This window comes from Haliotis rufescens, unplaced genomic scaffold, assembly GCF_023055435.1.
Source record: "Haliotis rufescens isolate VD_foot unplaced genomic scaffold, xgHalRufe1.0.p SCAF_8, whole genome shotgun sequence".
Lineage (NCBI taxonomy): Eukaryota > Metazoa > Mollusca > Gastropoda > Lepetellida > Haliotidae > Haliotis > Haliotis rufescens.
In genome coordinates this window covers 5,255,167-5,276,385 of record NW_025964372.1, presented here as the reverse complement: position 1 = coordinate 5,276,385, position 21,219 = coordinate 5,255,167, and the positions used below count along the sequence as shown (strand labels likewise).

Below are 21,219 nucleotides of genomic sequence, written 5' to 3'. Positions count from 1 at the left end.
TCAACAACCTACCTGACAGATGTCAGATCTGATTCCTTCCCGTTAACAATCTGCCTGACAGATGTCGGATCTGATTCCTTTCTGTTAACAACCTGCCTGACAGGTGTCAGATCTGATTCCTTCCCGTTAACAATCTGCCTGACAGGTGTCAGATCTGATTCCTTCCCGTTAACAACCTACCTGACAGATGTCGGATCTGATTCCTTCCGGTTAACAATCTACCTGACAGATGTCGGATCTGATTCCTTCCCGTTAACAACCTACCTGACAGATGTCGGATCTGATTCCTTCCCGTTAACAACCTACCTGACAGATGTCGGATCTGATTCCTTCCCGTTAACAACCTGCCTGACAGATGTCAGATCTGATTCCTTCCCGTTAACAACCTGCCTGACAGATATCGGATCTGATTCTTTCCCGTTAACAACCTACCTGACAGATGTCGGATCTGATTCCTTCCCGTTAACAACCTACCTGACAGATATCGGATCTGATTCCTTCCCGTTAACAACCTACCTGACAGATATCGGATCTGATTCCTTCCCGTTAACAACCTACCTGACAGATGTCGGATCTGATTCCTTCCCGTTAACAACCAGCCTGACAGATATCGGATCTGATTCCTTCCCGTTAACAACCTACCTGACAGATTTCGGATCTGATTCCTTCCCGTTAACAACCTACCTGACAGATGTCAGATCTGATTCCTTCCCGTTAACAACCTACCTGACAGATGTCAGATCTGACCCCCGTCCTGATGAACCCCTCGCTGCTGATCTCGACCGTCACTTCTCGCTTCATTGTGCTGGACAACAATCATTATGCGTAAGATAAAATATCTTAAAAATTCTGAGCCACATATTTACACAGATTTTTTATTTTAATTGTTTGTTTGTGGTTTAATGCCAAACTCAGCACTATTCCAATTATACAACGCTGGCCTGTATTAACCAGACCATCAAGTGATCGATATTGTGAGTAATGATCCATGTTGTAGGCCACCTTTTGGTGATTATCAAGGCGAATTGGTCAGTTAAAGCCATGTTATATAATTACATGTACTTTTCAGGGATTCTCAAACCTGATTGGTCAGTTGAAGCAATGAGACAAGTGTAATTAGTGATTCTCAAACCTGATTGGTCAGTTAAAGCAGTGTAACACATGCTTTTCAGTGATTCTCAAACCTGATTGGTCAGTTGAAGCAATGAGATAAGTGTTGTCTGTGATTCTCAAACCTGATTGGTCAGTTAAAGCAGTGTAAAACATGCTTTTCAGTGATTCTCAAACCTGATTGGTCAGTTAAAGCAGTGTAACACATGCTTTTCAGTGATTCTCAAACCTGATTGGTCAGTTAAAGCAGTGTAACACATGCTTTTCAGTGATTCTCAAACCTGATTGGTCAGTTAAAGCAGTGTAACACATGCTTTTCAGTGATTCTCAAACCAGACTGGTCAGTTGAAGCACCGTGACCCCCTATTTGTGCGTGAGGCGTCAGTGAGCCCGGACTCACCTCTTCATCCTCAGCTCCTGCAGCTGCTGCACCTTCAGCTCCAGCTTCAGCTTGTCGTTCGCCGTCACCTTCGGCTTGGAGTTGAGCAGGTGCTTGTACTTCACATACTGCTTCCAAGCCTTCTGGTAGCTGCAGCAAGAGAGGCAATGTAGTTTTATCTCGCAGCCAGCAATATTCAACCTATTTCAAAGGAGTCTCAAATCTGGGCCAATGTCCCACTTTGTTACAATGTACACTCACAGTCATCAGCAAAGAAACAAACATTTTTAGTCCACTAGTCCTCATAATGATAGGGGGCACGGGTGGCCAAGTCGTCCGAGGCGCCGTGCTTCGCTGTGCAGAGTTGCATCCATTGGGCACACCAGAACCTATGATTGTGGGTTCGAAACCCAGTTCGCTCCAACTATGTTTCTAGGTTTGTCAGCACCATGCCAGTACTCATTGGTTTCACCAAAGTGGTAAACGTTTGAGACCTGCATCACGGCGGGCTTTCCTCCCACATTAAGCTCACATGCTGCGAAATAACTGTAATACTGTTTAAAGCAGTGTTAAACCCAACTCACTCACCTTATAATGATAACATATAGCAAAACATTTAATAATGGCAAATATTTATTGGTCCTTATGATACCTTAAACTATTAGGCAGTTGGGCATGGACTATAGAACAATTTCTAATGCTGAGTCTGCAGTGACTCCATTATACAATATATCACGTGACTAACCATGGGTCTGGGTAGTCCTATTCTTTTTCTGCGTCCATTCTCAATATTTCTGTGAACTGGGCACACATTTGTGCTCCACGTAAGACCCAATTTACTACTAACGCAGGGCCTGGACACACATTTGTGCATCATGTACAACCCTCTCTACTACTTACGCAGGACCTGGACACACATTTTTGCATCACGAAAAACACTGTCTTCTATTTACGCAGGACCTGGACACAAATTTGTGCATCATGTAAAACACTGTCTACTATTTACGCAGGACCTGGACACAAATTTGTGCATCATGTAAAACACTGTCTACTATTTACGCAGGACCTGGACACAAATTTGTGCATCATGTAAAAGACTGTCTACTATTTACGCAGGACCTGGACACAAATTTGTGCATCACGAAAAACACTGTCTACTATTTACACAGGACCTGGACACAAATTTGTGCATCATGTAAAAGACTGTCTACTATTTACACAGGGCCTGGACACACATTTGTGCTTTACATAGAATACAATCTGCTACTAACTCAGGGCCTAGACACACATTTGTGCATCACGAAAAACACTGTCTTCTATTTACGCAGGACCTGGACACAAATTTGTGCATCATGTAAAACACTGTCTACTATTTACACAGGACCTGGACACAAATTTGTGCATCATGTAAAAGACTGTTTACTATTTACACAGGGCCTGGACACACATTTGTGCTTTACATAGAATACCATCTGCTACTAACTCAGGGCCTGGACACACATTTGTGCATCACGAAAAACACTGTCTTCTATTTACACAGGACCTGGACACACATTTGTGCATCATGTAAAAGACTGTCTACTATTTACACAGGACCTGGACACAAATTTGTGCATCATGTAAAAGACTGTCTACTATTTACGCAGGACCTGGACACAAATTTGTGCATCACGAAAAACACTGTCTACTATTTACACAGGACCTGGACACAAATTTGTGCATCATGTAAAAGACTGTCTACTATTTACACAGGGCCTGGACACACATTTGTGCTTTACATAGAATACCATCTGCTACTAACTCAGGGCCTGGACACAAATTTGTGCATAACGAAAAACACTGTCTTCTATTTACACAGGACCTGGACACACATTTGTGTATCATGTAAAAGACTGTCTACTATTTACACAGGACCTGGACACACATTTGTGCATCATGTAAAAGACTGTCTACTATTTACACAGGACCTGGACACAAATTTGTGCATCATGTAAAACACTGTCTCCTACTTACGCAGGGCCTGGACACACATTTGTGTGGTACATAAGACAACGTGTCCTACTTACGCAGGGTCTCCAGCGTAGCTGAGCTGTGCTGGTCTCACGCCAAAGTGGATGATGAGGGGGTACTTGATGACATCGTTCTCCTGCTGCTGCCGGTCCAGCTGGTCGATACGTATTGAGCTGGGCTTCTGTGAACCACAGGACGTGAGAAGCGGTGAGTATTGGTTGAGACAATGCATAGTGTTATAAGTCACACTATGCATACCAAACAGTCTCCCCAAGGAAGTGTTGTGATCATCATGGAGGCCAAACACTGTAAATCTTGAAATTAACGTGAGCGTCAATTAAATGGCCAAAATGTGATGGTGTTTGTTTGCATTGATGAAATTTTCCATTTATGTCTCTAAAATGACGATCAACAATGACACGGCCTCACTGCACACTTTGGATAGCGGAAACATAAACTTGAATATATACACAAACGCGGTTTATTATGCAGCAGTTATAACAAGTACATAATAATGTCAATTAAAGAATAGGAATTACACAACAGACATCTGGTGAGTCTCTCACCTTGCCAGGATATGTGACAGTCTGTCACTTTGCCAGGATATGTGACAGTCTCTCATCTTGCCAGGATGGGTGACAATCTCACCTTGCCAGGATATGTGACAGTCTCTCACTTTGCCAGGATATGTGACAGTCTCTCATCTTGCCAGGATGGGTGACAATGTCACCTTGCCAGGACATGTGACAAGCTCTTACCTTGCCAGGATATGTGACAGTCTCTCACCTTGCCAGGATATGTGACAATCTCTCAGCTTGGCAGGATATGTGACAGTCTCTCACCTTGCCAGGATACGTGACAAGCTCACCTTGCCAGGATATGTGACAAGCTCTCACCTTGCCAGGATATGTGACAAGCTTACCTTGCCAGGATATGTGACAGTCTCTCACCTTGCCAGGATATGTGACAATCTCTCACCTTGCCAGGATATGTGACAGTCTCTTACCTTGCCAGGATATGTGACAAGCTCTTACCTTGCCAGGATATGTGACAGTCTCTCACCTTGCCAGGATATGTGACAATCTCTCAGCTTGGCAGGATATGTGACAGTCTCTCACCTTGCCAGGATACGTGACAAGCTCACCTTGCCAGGATATGTGACAAGCTCTCACCTTGCCAGGATATGTGACAAGCTTACCTTGCCAGGATATGTGACAGTCTCTCACCTTGCCAGGATATGTGACAATCTCTCACCTTGCCAGGATATGTGACAGTCTCTTACCTTGCCAGGATATGTGACAAGCTCTTACCTTGCCAGGATATGTGACAGTCTCTCACCTTGCCAGGATATGTGACAGTCTCTCACCTTGCCAGGATATGTGACAATCTCTTACCTTGCCAGGATATGTGACAAGCTCTCACCTTGCAAGGGTGGGTGACAGTCTTACCTTGCCAGGATATGTGACAGTCTCACCTTGCCAGGATATGTGACAATCTCTCACCTTGCCAGGATATGTGACAGTCTCACCTTGCCAGGATATGTGACAATCTCTCACCTTGCCAGGATATGTGACAATCATGCCCCGCACTTCATCGACCATGTTCTGCCACTCATGGTTGGAGAACTTGAGGATGTGGGCAAGTTCCGTCTCCTCCAGCAGGGGTTTGGAGCTCTGCAGTAGGAAGCCCAGCACCTCGTTCATGGACAGAAGCTCCTTGCCGTTATCTGAGGACAGACCCGTGTGAGAGTGACTGAGTGTCCTCAGCTGCTTACAACAGAACTCCAGATACACCACAACATGTCAGCTTGATGTGGGAAGAAAGCCCAAAGTGAAGCAGGTCTTTTACCACTTTGGTGAAACCGGGGGATAAAAAAAGGCCTGTTAAATTGTTAATCAAATATAGCTGTTATTATCTGTTCATACTGACAGTAAGATTTCACCTGGCAGAGATCGGGCAAATCGGGGCATGAGGTGGAAGATGTTGCAGGAGTCGGTGCTGCCTGCAGACTTCCAGTCGATGTCCACCAGCTCCAGCAGCTCAGAGAACAGGAAGTCATTGAACAAGTCCAGGCTGCGCACAGTGAAGTTCTGGAGAAATTGAAGTCATGTTCCAGAGTTTATTCTAACATCAAGCAATGTTTCAACAGAGGTCAAGGTTTTGAAGAATATACCATATTAGCTTCTATTTCATTCTTCCTAGGGTTTGAAATTCAGAAGCCAGTATTTCCAGACAAGGATCCCAAGGCCTAAGACTAAACAAGGGTGACAGTGGCCTGCAAGATTGGTTACGCTATACACAATAAACCAACCAAGTCAGCGAGCCTGACCACTTGACCCTGACAAGCATAGTCCCCCCTTATGACACGCATGGGTCCTAAGTAGACGAGGCATTCTTTTTGTGGTGTTTCTTTTTTGAAAAAATATTAATTTGCAGCATGTGAGTTAAAAATATGTGAAAAAAAACAAAAAGGAATAGGGTCAGTCAAATTACCAGAAACAGACATACCGTATTCGACATAATAAGCGCCCAGGGTGTGCTTAAAAAATTAGATATAGGGGTGCTTAGATTGTGCAAACAGATTTGAAAGATCTTAAATTTTCGTGGTTTGTCGAACGCAGAAAACGACTGCTCTCAGTATTTTACCCATTTAGATAAATACATATATATTTTGGGGGATTGGCTAATTAGTTCAACGTTGAACATTGACACTTGACCAAGTATTCCTCACCTCCGGTATCTGTTCCTCGAAGAAGTGTATCGTGTACTCTATGTTGAACCGAATCACTTTACACGAAGGAATCTGTAAGATCAAACACACAACATGAACACACTTTGAGTGAGTGAGTGAGTTGGCTTTAACCCGCTTTAAACAGTATTCCAGTAATATTATGGCGTGTCAGCTTATTGTGGGAGGAAAGCCCGAAGTGATGCAGGTCTCAGATGTTTACCACTTTGGTGAAACCCACGAGCATGGGTATAGTGCTGACAAAGCTAGAAACACCTTTGGGGCAAACCGAGATTCGAACCAACGATCATAGGTTTCTGGCATGCTCAAGGGACGCAACTCTGCAAAGCGAATCGTGGTGCCTTAAACAACTGGGCCACCCCGAACTTATTTAGAGAATAACTAACAACCTACAAGGAAGTGTGAGTGAATGAATGGTGTGAATTTAGTGAGGGACAGATAATCTGTACTCTGAGCTTTGAGTAGATTATTCTCTATATTACCCAATGTGAGGTGAGGTGAGGTGAAATTGGGTTTAACGTCGCGTCCAAGATTATTGCACTTATATAGCGACGTGCATGCACGTGTATGTGTGTGTGTGGCTGATTGTACTAGTCCGGACTGATGCCGATTTATAGTGCTAGCTCACTGAGATACCATGCCGCAGTTTAACATGAATACCCCACTCAGACACAGTATACTGACTCCGAGCTGACCAGTCCTTGTTTTAGCCCCTTAATGCCGAGCGCCAGACAGGGTAACAACAAGTACAATCTTTTAACGTCTTTTTGTATGACGCGGCCCGGGATCGAACCCTGGACCTTCCGCTCTCCGGGCGGACGCTCTACCACAAGACCACGGAGGCGGTCCTTACCCAATGTCATTTTGATAAGACAATTGAGAAAATAATGAGAAAAGTTGAGAAAAACACCTCAACCCCCAAACCTCACGTCGACTGGCTGGGGTGCCAGTTACCAGGATGCGCTGAATGGGAGAAGGCAGAGTGGAAATTAATTTCCTGTATCTGAAGTAGGGCTTGGACAAGTCCAAATTTACTACCTGGGTACCCACCCCCGTATTACCCGACCCTACCTGGGTACCCACTGTAGGTGTCAAGAGATACGTACAAACTGTTCAGTTGGGTAAAGTTTGGCAAATTGTATTTTGATACACACATAAAACGATCTGGTCATGCATACACCGAAGTTGACTGAAGTTTTATCTTTATTCAAAACATATAAAAGTCACAATGAATGGGTGCTTAGTCAGAAAGATATGCGAGCATTAGTGACTTTTGGTGTAACCATAGAGTTTTAGATACTTTTTGTCATCAAACAATACATCACGTGACTAACCACGGGTCCGGGTAGTTTTGTGGGTACCCGGGTCCTACTCAGTCCCCACTTGACCTGATTATCAGAGTTAGCAGTCCCAGCCTTTTCTGAAGAGCATGCAGATCTCTTAATAAATACTTTGTGATGTTTCTTACAGCAAAGATAATCTGTCCAGGCACTCAACATCTTAAAACTCAGATCGCAATCAGAAATAATCCAATCTTTCGGTCACAATGAATTCCAAACAAGGGGCAATTCAAACTGAATAGGATGTTACAATCTCAATGAAAGGAAGACGTCAAACTGCAAGATTACAATCACTTGGCAGTGAAAATATCCTGCCTCTAACAAAAACCCTTGTGGTTCTTTTAGAGTCGAGGTCATGTCATTCACAAAGTTCAAAGATAGACCATAAGTACTCTCCTTATTGGCACACTTCCATTCCAAAAAGGGAAACCCAAATATCGTAATGAAGACGTACTGGACAAGCACTCTCCTTATTGGCACACTTCCATTCCAAAAAAGGAAACCCAAATATCGTAATGAAGACGTACTGGACAAGCACTCTCCTTATTGGCACACTTCCATTCCAAAAAGGGAAACCCAAATATCTTAATGAAGACGCACTGGAAACCAAATATCATTTCTATCCATGTACGGTTCTACTCACATTCTCTAGCTTGTGGTGAGAAAACAGCGAGAATCCCTCAAAGATGTATTCATGGTTGTCATACTCTATCACAGTCAGGCATTTTGTCTGAAAGAAATCAAAGAGAATAAGAAGCTGGAATAAAACATTAATGATGGCGGCTAATCGTGTTTAGTATCAACGATGATCCTGTGGGTGTTATTCAATATAGATAATACCTTTCTTCTGCATGATCTCTGTTTCTAACGGCAACCACTCACGCTTTCATTCATAGCCTACCAAACTTAACATCAATGACAAGAAAAATTTGATATAAAAAGTACTGCTTGGTAGTACCTGTATACTGCACAATGTCTTTACTGCAGTAATATTCTCACAAATGTCATGCATTTTAGTATTTAAATAAAACTAGTACTGAACAACTAACAACTTGTCCCTTTTTCATGTGTCTGCATGACTGGGTGTCCGTGTTTTGACAAGAGTGTCCGTGGCCGTTTTGACAAGAATCTGTGGCCGTTTTGACAAGAGTGTCTGTGGCCGTTTTGACAAGAGTGTCTGTGGCCGTTTTGACAAGAGTGTCTGTGTCCGTTTTGACAAGAGTGTCTGTGTCCGTTTTGACAAGAGTGTCAGTGGCTGTTTTGACTTGTGGCTGTTTGGGCCTGTTCCCGTCATATAGACACTCAACAAATTATTACGGTAAACTTTCTAACACATATCAAGCATGTCATGGTTTAGGTTAGACATGTAGTTAAAACACTACTCCAAGGTTTTGGTTTAAAACATAAAACCTCCATCGAGGGAAAAGTCCGAGGGTCAGGGCAGTCTTACCAGGAAGTTGGTTGCGGGGGACATCGTGATCCTGTAATGATGCAGCATGTTCAAGCTGTTGCTCTCCATGTTACATTTCTTCAGCATCTGAAACAGCAATGGATCTCTCAGCATGGCGGCTTTCATTCAGCACAACAATACACACACAGTTCTGCCATGTCGGCCATTAGGCCGAAACCTTATAACCTTTACCCCCATGACTTAAATCTGTCATCACCTCTACTCCCTCTTTGTCCACCACACAATAGCACAGAAACGTCACAGAAATTCATACGTATATGATAATAAGGTGAAAAATTAGGATAAAACTAAAGCAAAACTAAACTCTTTGTTAATTGTAGAGCATCTTCCTGAGGCAAGGGAGTTAACTGAATACAAAAGTCCAGTTTCCACCCTTGCCAAACTAGACTGGAATTTCCAGGCTCGATTGTAGCGCCACCAGTGGCTATTAGAGTTATGTCCCTTCTATGTCCCCCTATTGACCAATCAGATTCGATCATTTATATCACTTGCATTTCCTTCAAACAAAATGGTGAGGCCCAGTCAAGATGATCTGATCGATAATCAAGATCAATACTGTAATAAAACAAGTCTTACCCCGCGATGTGCATCAAATCCCTTGAGCACCTTGATAAAGACATGAAAAGATTGCAATATATCTGTTGATGCGCAGTTGGCGGTACTACATGTTGTTTACGCAATGTTGATTGGACTATCCATAGACTTGCTAGTATAGCCATAATGAAACATAATGATTTTCAGCCAGGTTTGGCAAGGGTGGAAACTGGACTTTTATAGTCAGTTAATGCCCTTGCCTTGGGAAGATGAATGTAGTGAGATACAATTCCTAATTTTTTTTATTTTGAGAATTTTAATAAGAAACATTTGTTGGGTAGGTGGGGGAAAAAAAGGAAGAAATGACAGGTGATTTGGTTGAATTTGTTGAATGTTTGCTGTTTTTGTCTCATTAGGTGTGCAGTTTCACATATTACTTGCGATTCGTGAAGATCCGGGGTAGAATAGGTCTTCAGAAACCCATGCTTGCTGCAAAAGGTGACTATACTTGTCGTAAAAGGCGACTAACGGGATCAGGTGGTCAGGCTCGCTGACTTGGTTGATGCATGTCATCGATCCAATGGATCGATGCTCATGATATCAACCACTGGATTGTCTGGTCCAGACATGATTATTTACAGACCGCTGTCATATGGCTGGAATATTGCTGAGTGGGGTGTTAAAGAACAAACCAAACAAACAACATATTACATGCACATTTTATGGTCAACACCAGTTAGCATGAGTGAGGTGAGGTGAGGTGAAATTGGGTTTAACGTCGCGTCCAAGATTATTGCACTTATATAGCGACGTGCATGCACGTGTATGTGGCTGCTTGTACTAGTCCGGACTGATGCCGATTTATAGTGCTAGCTCACTGAGATACCATGCCGCAGTTTAACATGAATACCCCACTCAGACACAGTATACTGACTCCGAGCCGACCAGTCCTTGTTTTAGCCCCTTAATGCCGAGCACCAGACAGGGTAACAAACAAGTACAATCTTTTAACGTCTTTTTGTATGACGCGGCCCGGGATCGAACCCTGGACCTTCCGCTCTCCGGGCGGACGCTCTACCACAAGACCACGGAGGCGGTCGTTAGCATGAGTGAGTGAGTGAGTATGGCTTTACGCCGCTTTTAGCAATATTCCAGCAATATCACGGCGGGGGACACCAGAAATGGGCTTCACACATTGTACCCATGACGGGAATCGAACCCGGGTCTTTGGCGTGACGAGCGAACGCTTTAACCATGTTAACCACTAGGCTACCTGACCGCCCCCCAGTTAGCATGAGGTGAAAAAAAAGAAGAAATCTTTTCAGATTTGATTTTTCACCAGTTTGTATAAATCTTAGTTTTTGTTTTGTTTGTAGTTTAACGCCACACGCAGCAATATTCCAGCTTTATGACATCAGTTTTAAATAATCAAGACTGGACAAGAAAATCCAGTGAATGACATTATGAGCAATCGATCCTGGCAATTGGGATACGATGACATGCATCAACCATGTGATTGAGCCTGACCATGCAATCCTGTTAGTTGCCTCTTACGACATGCATAGGTGCTAAGACCAATTCTAACCCGGATCTTAATGTGTCACATTATGTTTAGGGTTTGTGTCTGCCAAAAAAAGGAGTATAACCAGAAGTTGCCTTATGAGGTTATAGTGAGGACTTTGTAACTGCCCCTCGTCAACAAATCATTATCAAAATGGCAACCACATAATGAGAATGGATACACTACAACAAGGCCAAATAATTAAGTTGTGTTCAAGGGGAGATAACTTAGAAAACTACATTTACATTAAAAAACCTGCTGTCAAGTTATTTGGAAATGAATGTTGAGTAACTATGGTAACTCACCTCCTCTCCAGGGAAAATGTTGTGTCTGATGCCAGTTTTCCTTGACTTGATGCTGCATTGGCAGAGGGGTCCGTCATTCATCTGCACAGACATGCAGACACTCAGACAGATATGGAACATGACAGTTCACAGCCTTTTCAAGGCTTTCAACAATCAGTTTCAAGGCTTTTTTCGTTGAGTTATTAGCCTCAGTGTGTCAATATGTTTCTCAATCCAGTATACTATATATTAGTCGTCAGACCTAGACAGCAGTATGAACATCACACATTTACCAAGACAATTTGTAGAATTTTCCTATTCGGAATATTCTATAAGTAATACGTTACCACTGTTATACCGAGGCTGTTGTCTCCCACAACTGCTGCTATAGCGAAATCTACCACAGAGATCTCAATTACCTCATGCAGCACGTGCGTAGCCACCTAGCTGCCATGTGACACCCTTCACTCTTGTCTCCTGCGAGAGCAAGTGCTCGGGGGACGGACGGGCGGGCAGCAGCCCAGTGGTAACGTATTACTTATAGAATATTCCGAATAGGAAAATTCTACAAATTACATTAAGTAATACGTTACCACTGTTATACCGAGGCTGACTACCACAGTAGGCGGTGGGGAGCACCTACAACCCGAATCCTGACTGCTAGCGTTCCTTCCGACCAGCGGAAGTAAACACCAAGGCGGAAGCACTCGATGCGCATGCACCTAGCTAGGCGTTACCCTATAGGAATACCAAAGCACTGTCAAGCGCATACCGTAAGGCTCAATCGTCATTGCCAGAACGATTGGTGACTCCAAACGGCCCCACTGGATAGGTATTTCATCGCCGCAGCGGATGAGAACACTGTATCCGCGTGAGCTTAATCTTAGATCAGGTTAAACAGTCGAAAAGAGGGAAATTAATTTCATTCAGACCGTATATCCCAGAGCAAGCCTACTTAAAGTATGCTTTAGGCGCGTGACCTAATTCCAGTATTTGTAAGCATGCATCACAAGGTTGGGATACAAGACAGACAATTAAATACATAATTGTCAAAATACAAATAAGGACAAAGCACACAAAAAGCCGCCCTCACCTGTGGTGTGAGTGCGCTGGTTTGCGGGACCCCAACTCCTGTACCCACGGCAGTGGGAACATTGGAGTCGACCCAGATTGACCACCGTGCAAGGTCAGATGCCTGAGGAGTTCGGAATTGCGCTGGGCACACCCCTTAGGTGCCCGCTTGCGCCGCGATCCGCGGGCCAAGACGGTGCACACTCTCCACGACGGCATCAGCGACCTGTTTGAGGTAATGATTGGCAAAAACCGAGTCAGAACGCCAGGAACATCCTCGTAATATTCTGCGAACAGAGATATTCGAGTGTAGGGCAAATGTTGCCGCTAGCGCCCTGATCTCGTGCGGGTTTGACCCCGCTACCGGTAACCCCCGAGACCGGTACGCCAGATTGATGACAGAACGAAGCCACAACGCAATCGAGTTGCGAGTTATGTCAACCGTGCGATTAGGGTTACACGATATGAACAGACGGTCACGCCCTTGTCTACGTTCATTCGAAGCCTTAAGATAATACTTAAGGGCCCTAACCGGACACAGCGCTCTGTCCTCAGTATCAGCAGGATGTAAGATTTCTTTGAGGGATCTTTCAGTGAATTCTCTCTCCGTTTGCCCGACTCTCTGATTCTTGGCGACGAAGCCCATGAGCAGGCCCAGGCGGACCGCTCCTTTGTCACCCCTATCGAATCGTACCTAGGCGACATCGAGTGCATGAATTTCGGATACACGTGCCGCCGTGGCAAAGGAGAGGAGAAATGCTGTTTTCCAAGTCACATGCCGGAACGAAGCACTATGCAAGGGTTCATACGGAGCTTCCGTAAGTGATTGCAACACTAGGGAAAGATCCCAGGCCGGTGCCCGAAGGCGGCCCTTCTTAAGATCGTGCTGTTTGAAACCCTTGATAATACCCCGTATCACCGGCTCTTTGGAGAGACTGGTACCCATAGCAACGTCCCGTACCGTAGCAACGGACGAGACATAGTTGGCAATGGAACCCCCGGAGAGTTTCCGGGTCTCTCGCAAGTGAGACATGAAACGAGCAATATCCTGCACAGATACCTTATCTGGCGAATGAATGTGATGTTTACAACACCACTTCGTGAAAATAACCCAACGTGCATTATACACCTTCTGGGTAGAATCACGATGCATACTAACGTATGCCCGAGACGCCCGGCGAGAAAAAACTTTACTCCTCAGACGCTCGGTGACAACATCCACGCGTGCAGATTGAACTGCCCTGCGTTTGGATGAAGCTGACGGGTGTGAGGGTGGATCAAGAGATCCGGTCTCACAGGCAGTGGAAGTGGCGACTGCGTGACCTGGGTCAGCAAGTCGGGGTACCACGATCTGTTCGGCCACATGGGCGCGATCAGTAACATTCGACAGCGAACTCCTCGGAGCCGGCTTAGAATGTGTGGTATCAACGCTGTCGGCGGGTAAGCATAAGCGTCCAAGCCCGTCCAGTCTAACGCGAGAGCATCGTGATCGATGGCCCTCGGGTCCGGGACTGGTGATACAAACAACGGGAGTTGATTGTTGAACCGCGTTGCGAACAGGTCGACCATCGGACGACCCAAACGTTCGCACAGCCACTGAAACACTACTGGGTTCAGCATCCACTCTGTGGGGCTCGGATCCTGAGGCCTCGATAGAGCATCGGCCAGTACGTTCCGCACACCTGGGATGTGACGGGCGCGTATCTGGCACGGGACACTGTCCACCAGAGCGTAAAACTCGAACGTGAGATCGAGTAGCGAGTGACTGTGGGTTCCCCCCAGTTTGTTCACATAGGACACTACCGTCGTGTTGTCGGTCGCCAGCATGAGCCGGGCGTCGACGAGACGATGCTTCCAGTGATTGACTGCGTTGATCACTGCCTTGAACTCGAGACAATTGATGTGAAGACCTAGTTCGTCTACGCACCACAGCCCCGAGCTCACCTCCCCCTCAAGATGGGCGCCCCAGCCCAATAGAGAGGCGTCTGTATACAGGGTCAACGTGGCCCGGTAGGACCGCATAGAGACTCCTGATAAGACATTGTAAGGGACCGTCCACCACTCCAGATGCGGTCGGAGCCGATCCGGGAGGGCGACGGTCGCACTGTGCACCTCCGTTGCTAACAACTGGATTAAAAACCGTTGCAGCGGGCGGAGTTGGAGACGACCCCGTGCGGTGCAGTCCTGGGCTGATACAAGTAGCCCTAACAGCTGTTCCCAAAAGTGAACAGTCTGTTGCACCGCTAAGACTTTGGCAATCATCGCCTGAATTTTGTGCCACCGGTCTCGGGGGACAAAGAGGCGATGGGACACCGTGTTGAACCGACCTCCGATGAACAGCAAGTTCTGAGAAGGGGTTAACTCGCTCTTGGGGAGATTGATAATCCACCCAAATTGCTCCAAGAGCCGACGTGCGAAAAAAGGAGATGGCGTGACAGGGTGTCCGTCATTCGATTTGCTACTAGCGAGTGGTCCAGGTACGCGAAGTACCGGACACCCCTCCTGTGGAGGAACCCCACTATGGGGGTGGTTAACCGGGTGAACAGCCAGGGAGCGGACGTGTGAATCATTCTGAGTTCGGCACTGTCCTACTTGGGAACGAGAAATATCCTGGAGTAAAACCCCGGTGTTATTTCTGGTAGAGCTAACTCCCGTACTGCCCCTTCTCCACCAACCTGCCGATGGCATCGGCGAGGATGGGAAGATCGGTTTCCGAATCGAAACCTGCCAACGGGGCAACGGTGAGCGGCGGATTCGCTTTGAGATCAAGCCGAGAGCCGTACCGAATCGTGTTGACCACCCACGGGTCGTCGAACACTTGTTCCCAATTCTCCCAGTAAGTCTGGAGTCTGGCTCCCACTGGGGAAGGAGAGGGGGCCCTGACAGGTTGCGGCAGGCGCAACTGTCCAGGGCCAAGTGACTCGGGTTCGCCTAAGGGCCAACCGAAGTTGGCGCCGTCGGCATACGAACCCCTCCAATGAGAGTCACCTGGAGGGGCCCTTGCCGTCCGTCGACGACTTGGGCTTCCCCCAGTTCCCCTTCTTCCCGCGAAAGGGCAGCTGATTGCCCATACCGGAGCCCTCAGGGCGGGGCTACTTCCCAGAGGAAGAAGAACCCGACCCCTTAGACCTACCGGCCGCAGCAGCCTGGGGCGCGCACCGGTTAGGAGCGGCACCCAGGTGCCTATGCAGGGACCCAACAAGAGCAAGTGTGTGCCGAGAGTCCTCGGCAACGTACTCCAGGGAAGCATTTAAACTGAGCAGGCAGTTGTAAATGCGCTGGTCACGGTCCGTGGGAGAACCTTCGACCAGACGGGCCGCTGCAGCCAAGTAAGTGTCTCCGTGAGACATGGAGTGCCGAGCGAGGGTGTCCAGCTGGTGCAAGGTAGCTTGCGTTACCGTAGCAGCCGGTGGGGCACGGACACCCAACCGCTCAACATGGGCCTCCGCGGTAGGACCAGCCTCGGTAAAGGCAAGGTCATGTACCGGGAATAAACCCTTTCTCCACGACGTCGGAGGCAACGGGAGACCCCGACCGGAGGCCGCCGCGAAGGCGTTCTCCAAGGAAGGCTTGAAACCGCGCAGCAAGGTTGATGTGGGGAAAGCCGTGTCGGAAGACTCATCGTATACCTCGGAGGAACCCACAGTCGTGGATTCCCCGCGGTACCGGCCGGGGCATGTCCTCAAAGAGGTCATAAACCATGGCCACGCGGTCCTAAACTGATAGCGGGAGCAACGGTTCGGGGGAAGGACCGGTGACCACGGGAGCCGCCGCCGTACCGGTGGACCCCGCGTCCGACCCCGCGGCCACCGAAGTGGCCGGGGACGGAACAGCCAGCGGCCTATCCTGAGATAAGGCCGCCAGCTTGGAGTCGACAAGTTATGCAAGTAATGCAGCGACGGAATCCCCGGACAGCACACGGGCCGCCAAGAGATCCGCCGCTTTACCGGTGGACCCCGCGGCCACCGAAGAGGCCGGGGACGGAACAGCCAGCGGCCTATCTTGCGATAAGGCCGCCAGCTTGGAGTCCACAAGTTATGCAAGTAATGCAGCGACGTTTTTTCCCGGACAGCACACGGGCCGCTAAGAGAACCGCCGCTTTACCGGTGGACCCCGCGTCCGACCCCGCGGCCACCGAAGAGGCCGGGGACGGAACAGCCAGCGGCCTATCTTGCGATAAGGCCGCCAGCTTGGAGTCCACAAGTTTCGACAACAATGCGGCGACGGAATCCCCAGACAGCCCGAGGGCCGCAAGGGGATCCGCCGCAGCCGAGGAGGTGGTACCCGCACGGGGACCCCGACCGGACGAACCGGCCACCACAGGGGTCGAGACGGACTGTACGTACAGCCGGTACCGCGCAAACTCCGCAGGCCCCAGACCTTCGCACAGGATGCCCCGGGTGTCCCCGCAAGGAACCCTGCACCGCGGGCAACGATCGTGGGGATCCCGGGACGACAAAAACTTTCTGCACACCCCACAACTCCGAGGAGCAGGGGTAGAGGGGGTGGATACTGAGGACATATCCATGTCAGACATTGATTGGTTGCTATAAACAAAGAACAAAACATGGTTACAACGCACGCACCACAATGATTCACAAACGAACATTTTCACAAGAAAATAAACGAGCAATGTGAACATATAACATACACATATAACTTTTATTAAAGAAATAAGTTATGTTAACCCCCAAAACATACAAGAACAGGGGAAACGTAAAACACAACGGGCATACGCGAACCCCGCAAGTATATAGAAAAAAGGGCGGGAAAAATTTTCCGTTTGGCGGGAAAATTATAACCAAGCGTAGCTACCGCAACGCCCCATAAAAGCACAGTTTATTAGAGAATAAACTATAATAAATATCACCAAATCTTCAAGGAACGCTTCAGCAGGAGAAAACACGTCTTGCTAAGCAGACGAAGGAGACAAGAGTGAAGGGTGTCACATGGCAGCTAGGTGGCTACGCACGTGCTGCATGAGGTAATTGAGATCTCTGTGGTAGATTTCGCTATAGCAGCAGTTGTGGGAGACAACAGCCTCGGTATAACAGTGGTAACGTATTACTTAATGTAATTTAGTTTCATAACCAATGAATAATATAAAATTAGCTCTAAAGTGTCGTGGATGGTGACAACCTACCTCTCCAGAGTTGTTGTGAGTGGAGACAACCTACTTATCCAGTGTTGTTGTAAATAGCAACAACCTACCTCTTCAGTGTCATGACTGGCGACAACCTACCTCTCCAGTGTCGTTAAACCATAGCTCCTCGTGGAGTCGATGGGGATGCTTCTTCTTCCTGTTCAGCTCCTCCAGCCACAGGTTGGTGTCATCGTCATCATCATCATCATCATCAGAATCATCCGAGCCAGACTCACAGCTACTATCACTGCTGCTACTGCTGCTCTCAGACTCTACAAACACAGAAGCATCACTTCAAGCTTCAGCAACACCTGCATCGATGTGCTATAAACACAGAGAAGCATCACCTGCATCGACGTGCTACAAACACAGAAGCATCACTTCCAGCTTCAGCAACACCTGTATCGACGTGTTACAAACACAGAGAAGCATCACTTCAAGCTTCAGCAACACCTGCATCGATGTGCTATAAACACAGAGAAGCATCACCTGCATCGATGTGCTACAAACACAGAAGCATCACTTCCAGCAGCACCTGTATCGACGTGCTACAAACACAGAAGCATCACTTCCAGCTTCAGCAACACCTGTATAGACGTGCTACAAACACAGAAGCATCACTTCCAGCTTCAGCAACACCTGTATAGACGTGCTACAAACACAGAAGCATCACTTCCAGCTTCAGCAACACCTGTATCGACGTGCTACAAACACAGAAGCATCACTTCCAGCTTCAGCAACACCTGTATCGACGTGCTACAAACACAGAAGCATCACTTCCAGCTTCAGCAACACCTGTATCGACATGCTACAAACACAGAAGCATCACTTCCAGCTTCAGCAACACCTGCATCGATGTGCTATAAACACAGAGAAGCATCACTTCAAGCTTCAGCAACACCTGTATCGATGTGCTATAAACACAGAGAAGCATCACTTCCAGCTTCAGCAACACCTGTATCGACGTGCTACAAACACAGAAGCATCACTTCCAGCTTCAGCAACACCTGTATCGATGTGCTACAAACACAGAAGCATCACTTCAAGCTTCAGCAACACCTGTATCGACGTGCTACAAACACAGAAGCATCACTTCCAGCTTCAGCAACACCTGTATCGACGTGCTACAAACACAGAAGCATCACTTCAAGCTTCAGCAACACCTGCATCAATGTGCTATAAACACAGAGAAGCATCACTGCATCCACGTGCTACAAACACAGAAGCATCACTTCCAGCTTCAGCAACACCTGTATCGACGTGCTACAAACACAGAAGCATCACTTCAAGCTTCAGCAACACCTGTATCGACGTGCTACAAACACAGAAGCATCACTTCAAGCTTCAGCAACACCTGCATCGATGTGCTATAAACACAGAGAAGCATCACTGCATCAACGTGCTACAAACACAGAAGCATCACTTCCAGCTTCAGCAACACCTGTATCGATGTGCTACAAACACAGAAGCATCACTTCCAGCTTCAGCAACACCTGTATCGATGTGCTACAAACACAGAAGCATCACTTCAAGCTTCAGCAACACCTGTATAGATGTGCTACAAACACAGAGAAGCATCACTTCCAGCTTCAGCAACACCTGTATCGATGTGCTACAAACACAGAGAAGCATCACTTCCAGCTTCAGCAACACCTGCATCGATGTGCTATAAACACAGAGAAGCATCACTTCCAGCTTCAGCAACACCTGCATCAATGTGCTATAAACACAGAGAAGCATCACTGCATCCACGTGCTACAAACACAGAGAAGCATCACTTCAAGCTTCAGCAACACCTGCATCGACGTGCTACAAACACAGAGAAGCATCATGAATCTGAAAGCAGCTTTGTCAAGCTTTATGGCGCTAGTATAAAACTGGTGACTTCCATTCCAGACTGCGCTTTGAAAACTACTTTGACAAAGATCTCGATTCAAAATTTGAAAATTGAACCAAAGAAAATTCTTGAATGTCTAATAGATGACCGAGATTGTATGGTAGTACTACCCACGGGCTATGGGACGTCTTTTCTGTTTCAAATGTTTATCCCATAGAAGCGGAAATATAGAAGGCCATTTTGCTGGAAAATGTTATTCAGTCTGTAACTGTTGTTTGGAATGATCTGTGTAAATCTTTTCTCGGGTGAATGATATACAAACATTTTCCACCTGTCACTTTTCCAATCTGCTAAGCGATGTTTTGATTGGTAGGAAGAAAGGTCTTTCTAACGTGACCCGTAATGGGATTTCCTAAGATCTTTGTTTAGCGGTAGCAAGAACTAGGATCTGATTTAAATGAAATTGCAAGTTGTATTACAACATATAAGATAGCTACGCGATAAATTGAAAAAAAATGTGAAGAACGAAGAGGGGTTTATTTCACGCCAAAAAACATTGTTCTATCATGACGTCATTGTGAGATTATGGACTGTACGACATTAAGGGAGTCCTCATTATTTAAATACTAGTAAATATTTCTAAAGCTTGTACACTTTATCATCAACCTAAGAGGCTGTAAATAATGTTGATATTTCATATAAGAAATAAACGATTCGTGGTGGTTGTTTATCGTACATTAAAACAAAGGGACGCAACTCTGCACAGTTATTATTATTTTTATTATCACTAACATTACATGATGTACTGAGTTCAAGTGTTTAACAATTCTTTGGCTGCACCCAATTCTTTTAGAGGAACTTACCAGATTCGGAGTGTCCATGATGATGATGATGATGATGGGTGTGTCTGGGCGGTGGACGAGGCGGCTCCTCCACCACAGGCCGATTGGCGATGACATCCCTGGCCCGGACCAGAAGCTCTTTCTCAAACTTGTCCTCCAAGTCAATCATCTTCTTTGTTGCCACCAGGCACCCAATCTGTAACCATGGTAACAGTGTAATGAAGCTCAGCTCTTCAGGAATGTGCTCCAGGTCTAGGAACTAGCAACCTCTAAATATTTTACTATAAACATCAGGGTTATGACAAGGACCCCTTGATTAATTTCAAGCAGTATACTGCATGTAAACTGCACCTCGACTAGGGCGACTATCAAGGGCATTAGTACTAATGTAATATCGAAAACAAGTCGCAGACGAATTTTGTGATTCCGCGATCACAGAAAGATTTACAGAAAATCTCATTTTTAAACATTCTTATGATGATGAAGACTACATGCACTATGTTTACATCTAACCATATATAAATAGTGACACTATTTATTTGCATAATTGCATAAAAGTATAGATTCTTACAACATGCACAATAAATGTATTCTTTAATACCCAGTAAATGTTACACCATACACTTATTACTCGTGAAAATGAGTAGTAAAAACGTAAATATTTCCATCCACTGCACCATACTTAACACTGCCCACTGTAAATCGTCAATGTGCCAGGTATTTGGCCTATGAAAAAGATGGCTTACAAACCACAGATAAGAGCACAAGCAAGTATCGTGATACATATTGGATCGTGAGCAAGGTATCATGATACATATTGGATCGTGAGCAAGGTATCATGATACATATTGGATCGTGAGCAAGGTATCGTGATACATATCGGATCAC

At 46.2% G+C, this 21,219-nt stretch overlaps 1 protein-coding gene across 6 annotated transcripts in view; it reads right to left on the bottom strand.

Moving 5' to 3' along the window:
* LOC124124212 (ribonuclease 3-like) overlaps positions 1–21,219 on the bottom strand; it is a 50,388-nt gene that overhangs the window by 25,011 nt on the left and 4,158 nt on the right. For 5 of the 6 annotated variants that reach the window (XM_048388906.1, XM_048388908.1, XM_048388910.1 and 2 more), the window contains exons 5-16: positions 20,353–20,527; positions 17,752–17,924; positions 11,460–11,540; positions 9,636–9,665; positions 9,039–9,125; positions 8,232–8,318; positions 6,231–6,302; positions 5,442–5,589; positions 5,056–5,225; positions 3,556–3,680; positions 1,511–1,639; positions 727–805 (exon numbers count right to left, since the gene is read on the bottom strand). In XM_048388906.1, coding sequence (XP_048244863.1) covers positions 727–805; positions 1,511–1,639; positions 3,556–3,680; positions 5,056–5,225; positions 5,442–5,589; positions 6,231–6,302; positions 8,232–8,318; positions 9,039–9,125; positions 9,636–9,665; positions 11,460–11,540; positions 17,752–17,924; positions 20,353–20,527 — 1,356 coding nt within the window. The remainder of the gene's footprint in view (positions 1–726; positions 806–1,510; positions 1,640–3,555; positions 3,681–5,055; positions 5,226–5,441; positions 5,590–6,230; positions 6,303–8,231; positions 8,319–9,038; positions 9,126–9,635; positions 9,666–11,459; positions 11,541–17,751; positions 17,925–20,352; positions 20,528–21,219) is intronic. The other variant, XM_048388907.1, reaches the window with a different exon arrangement.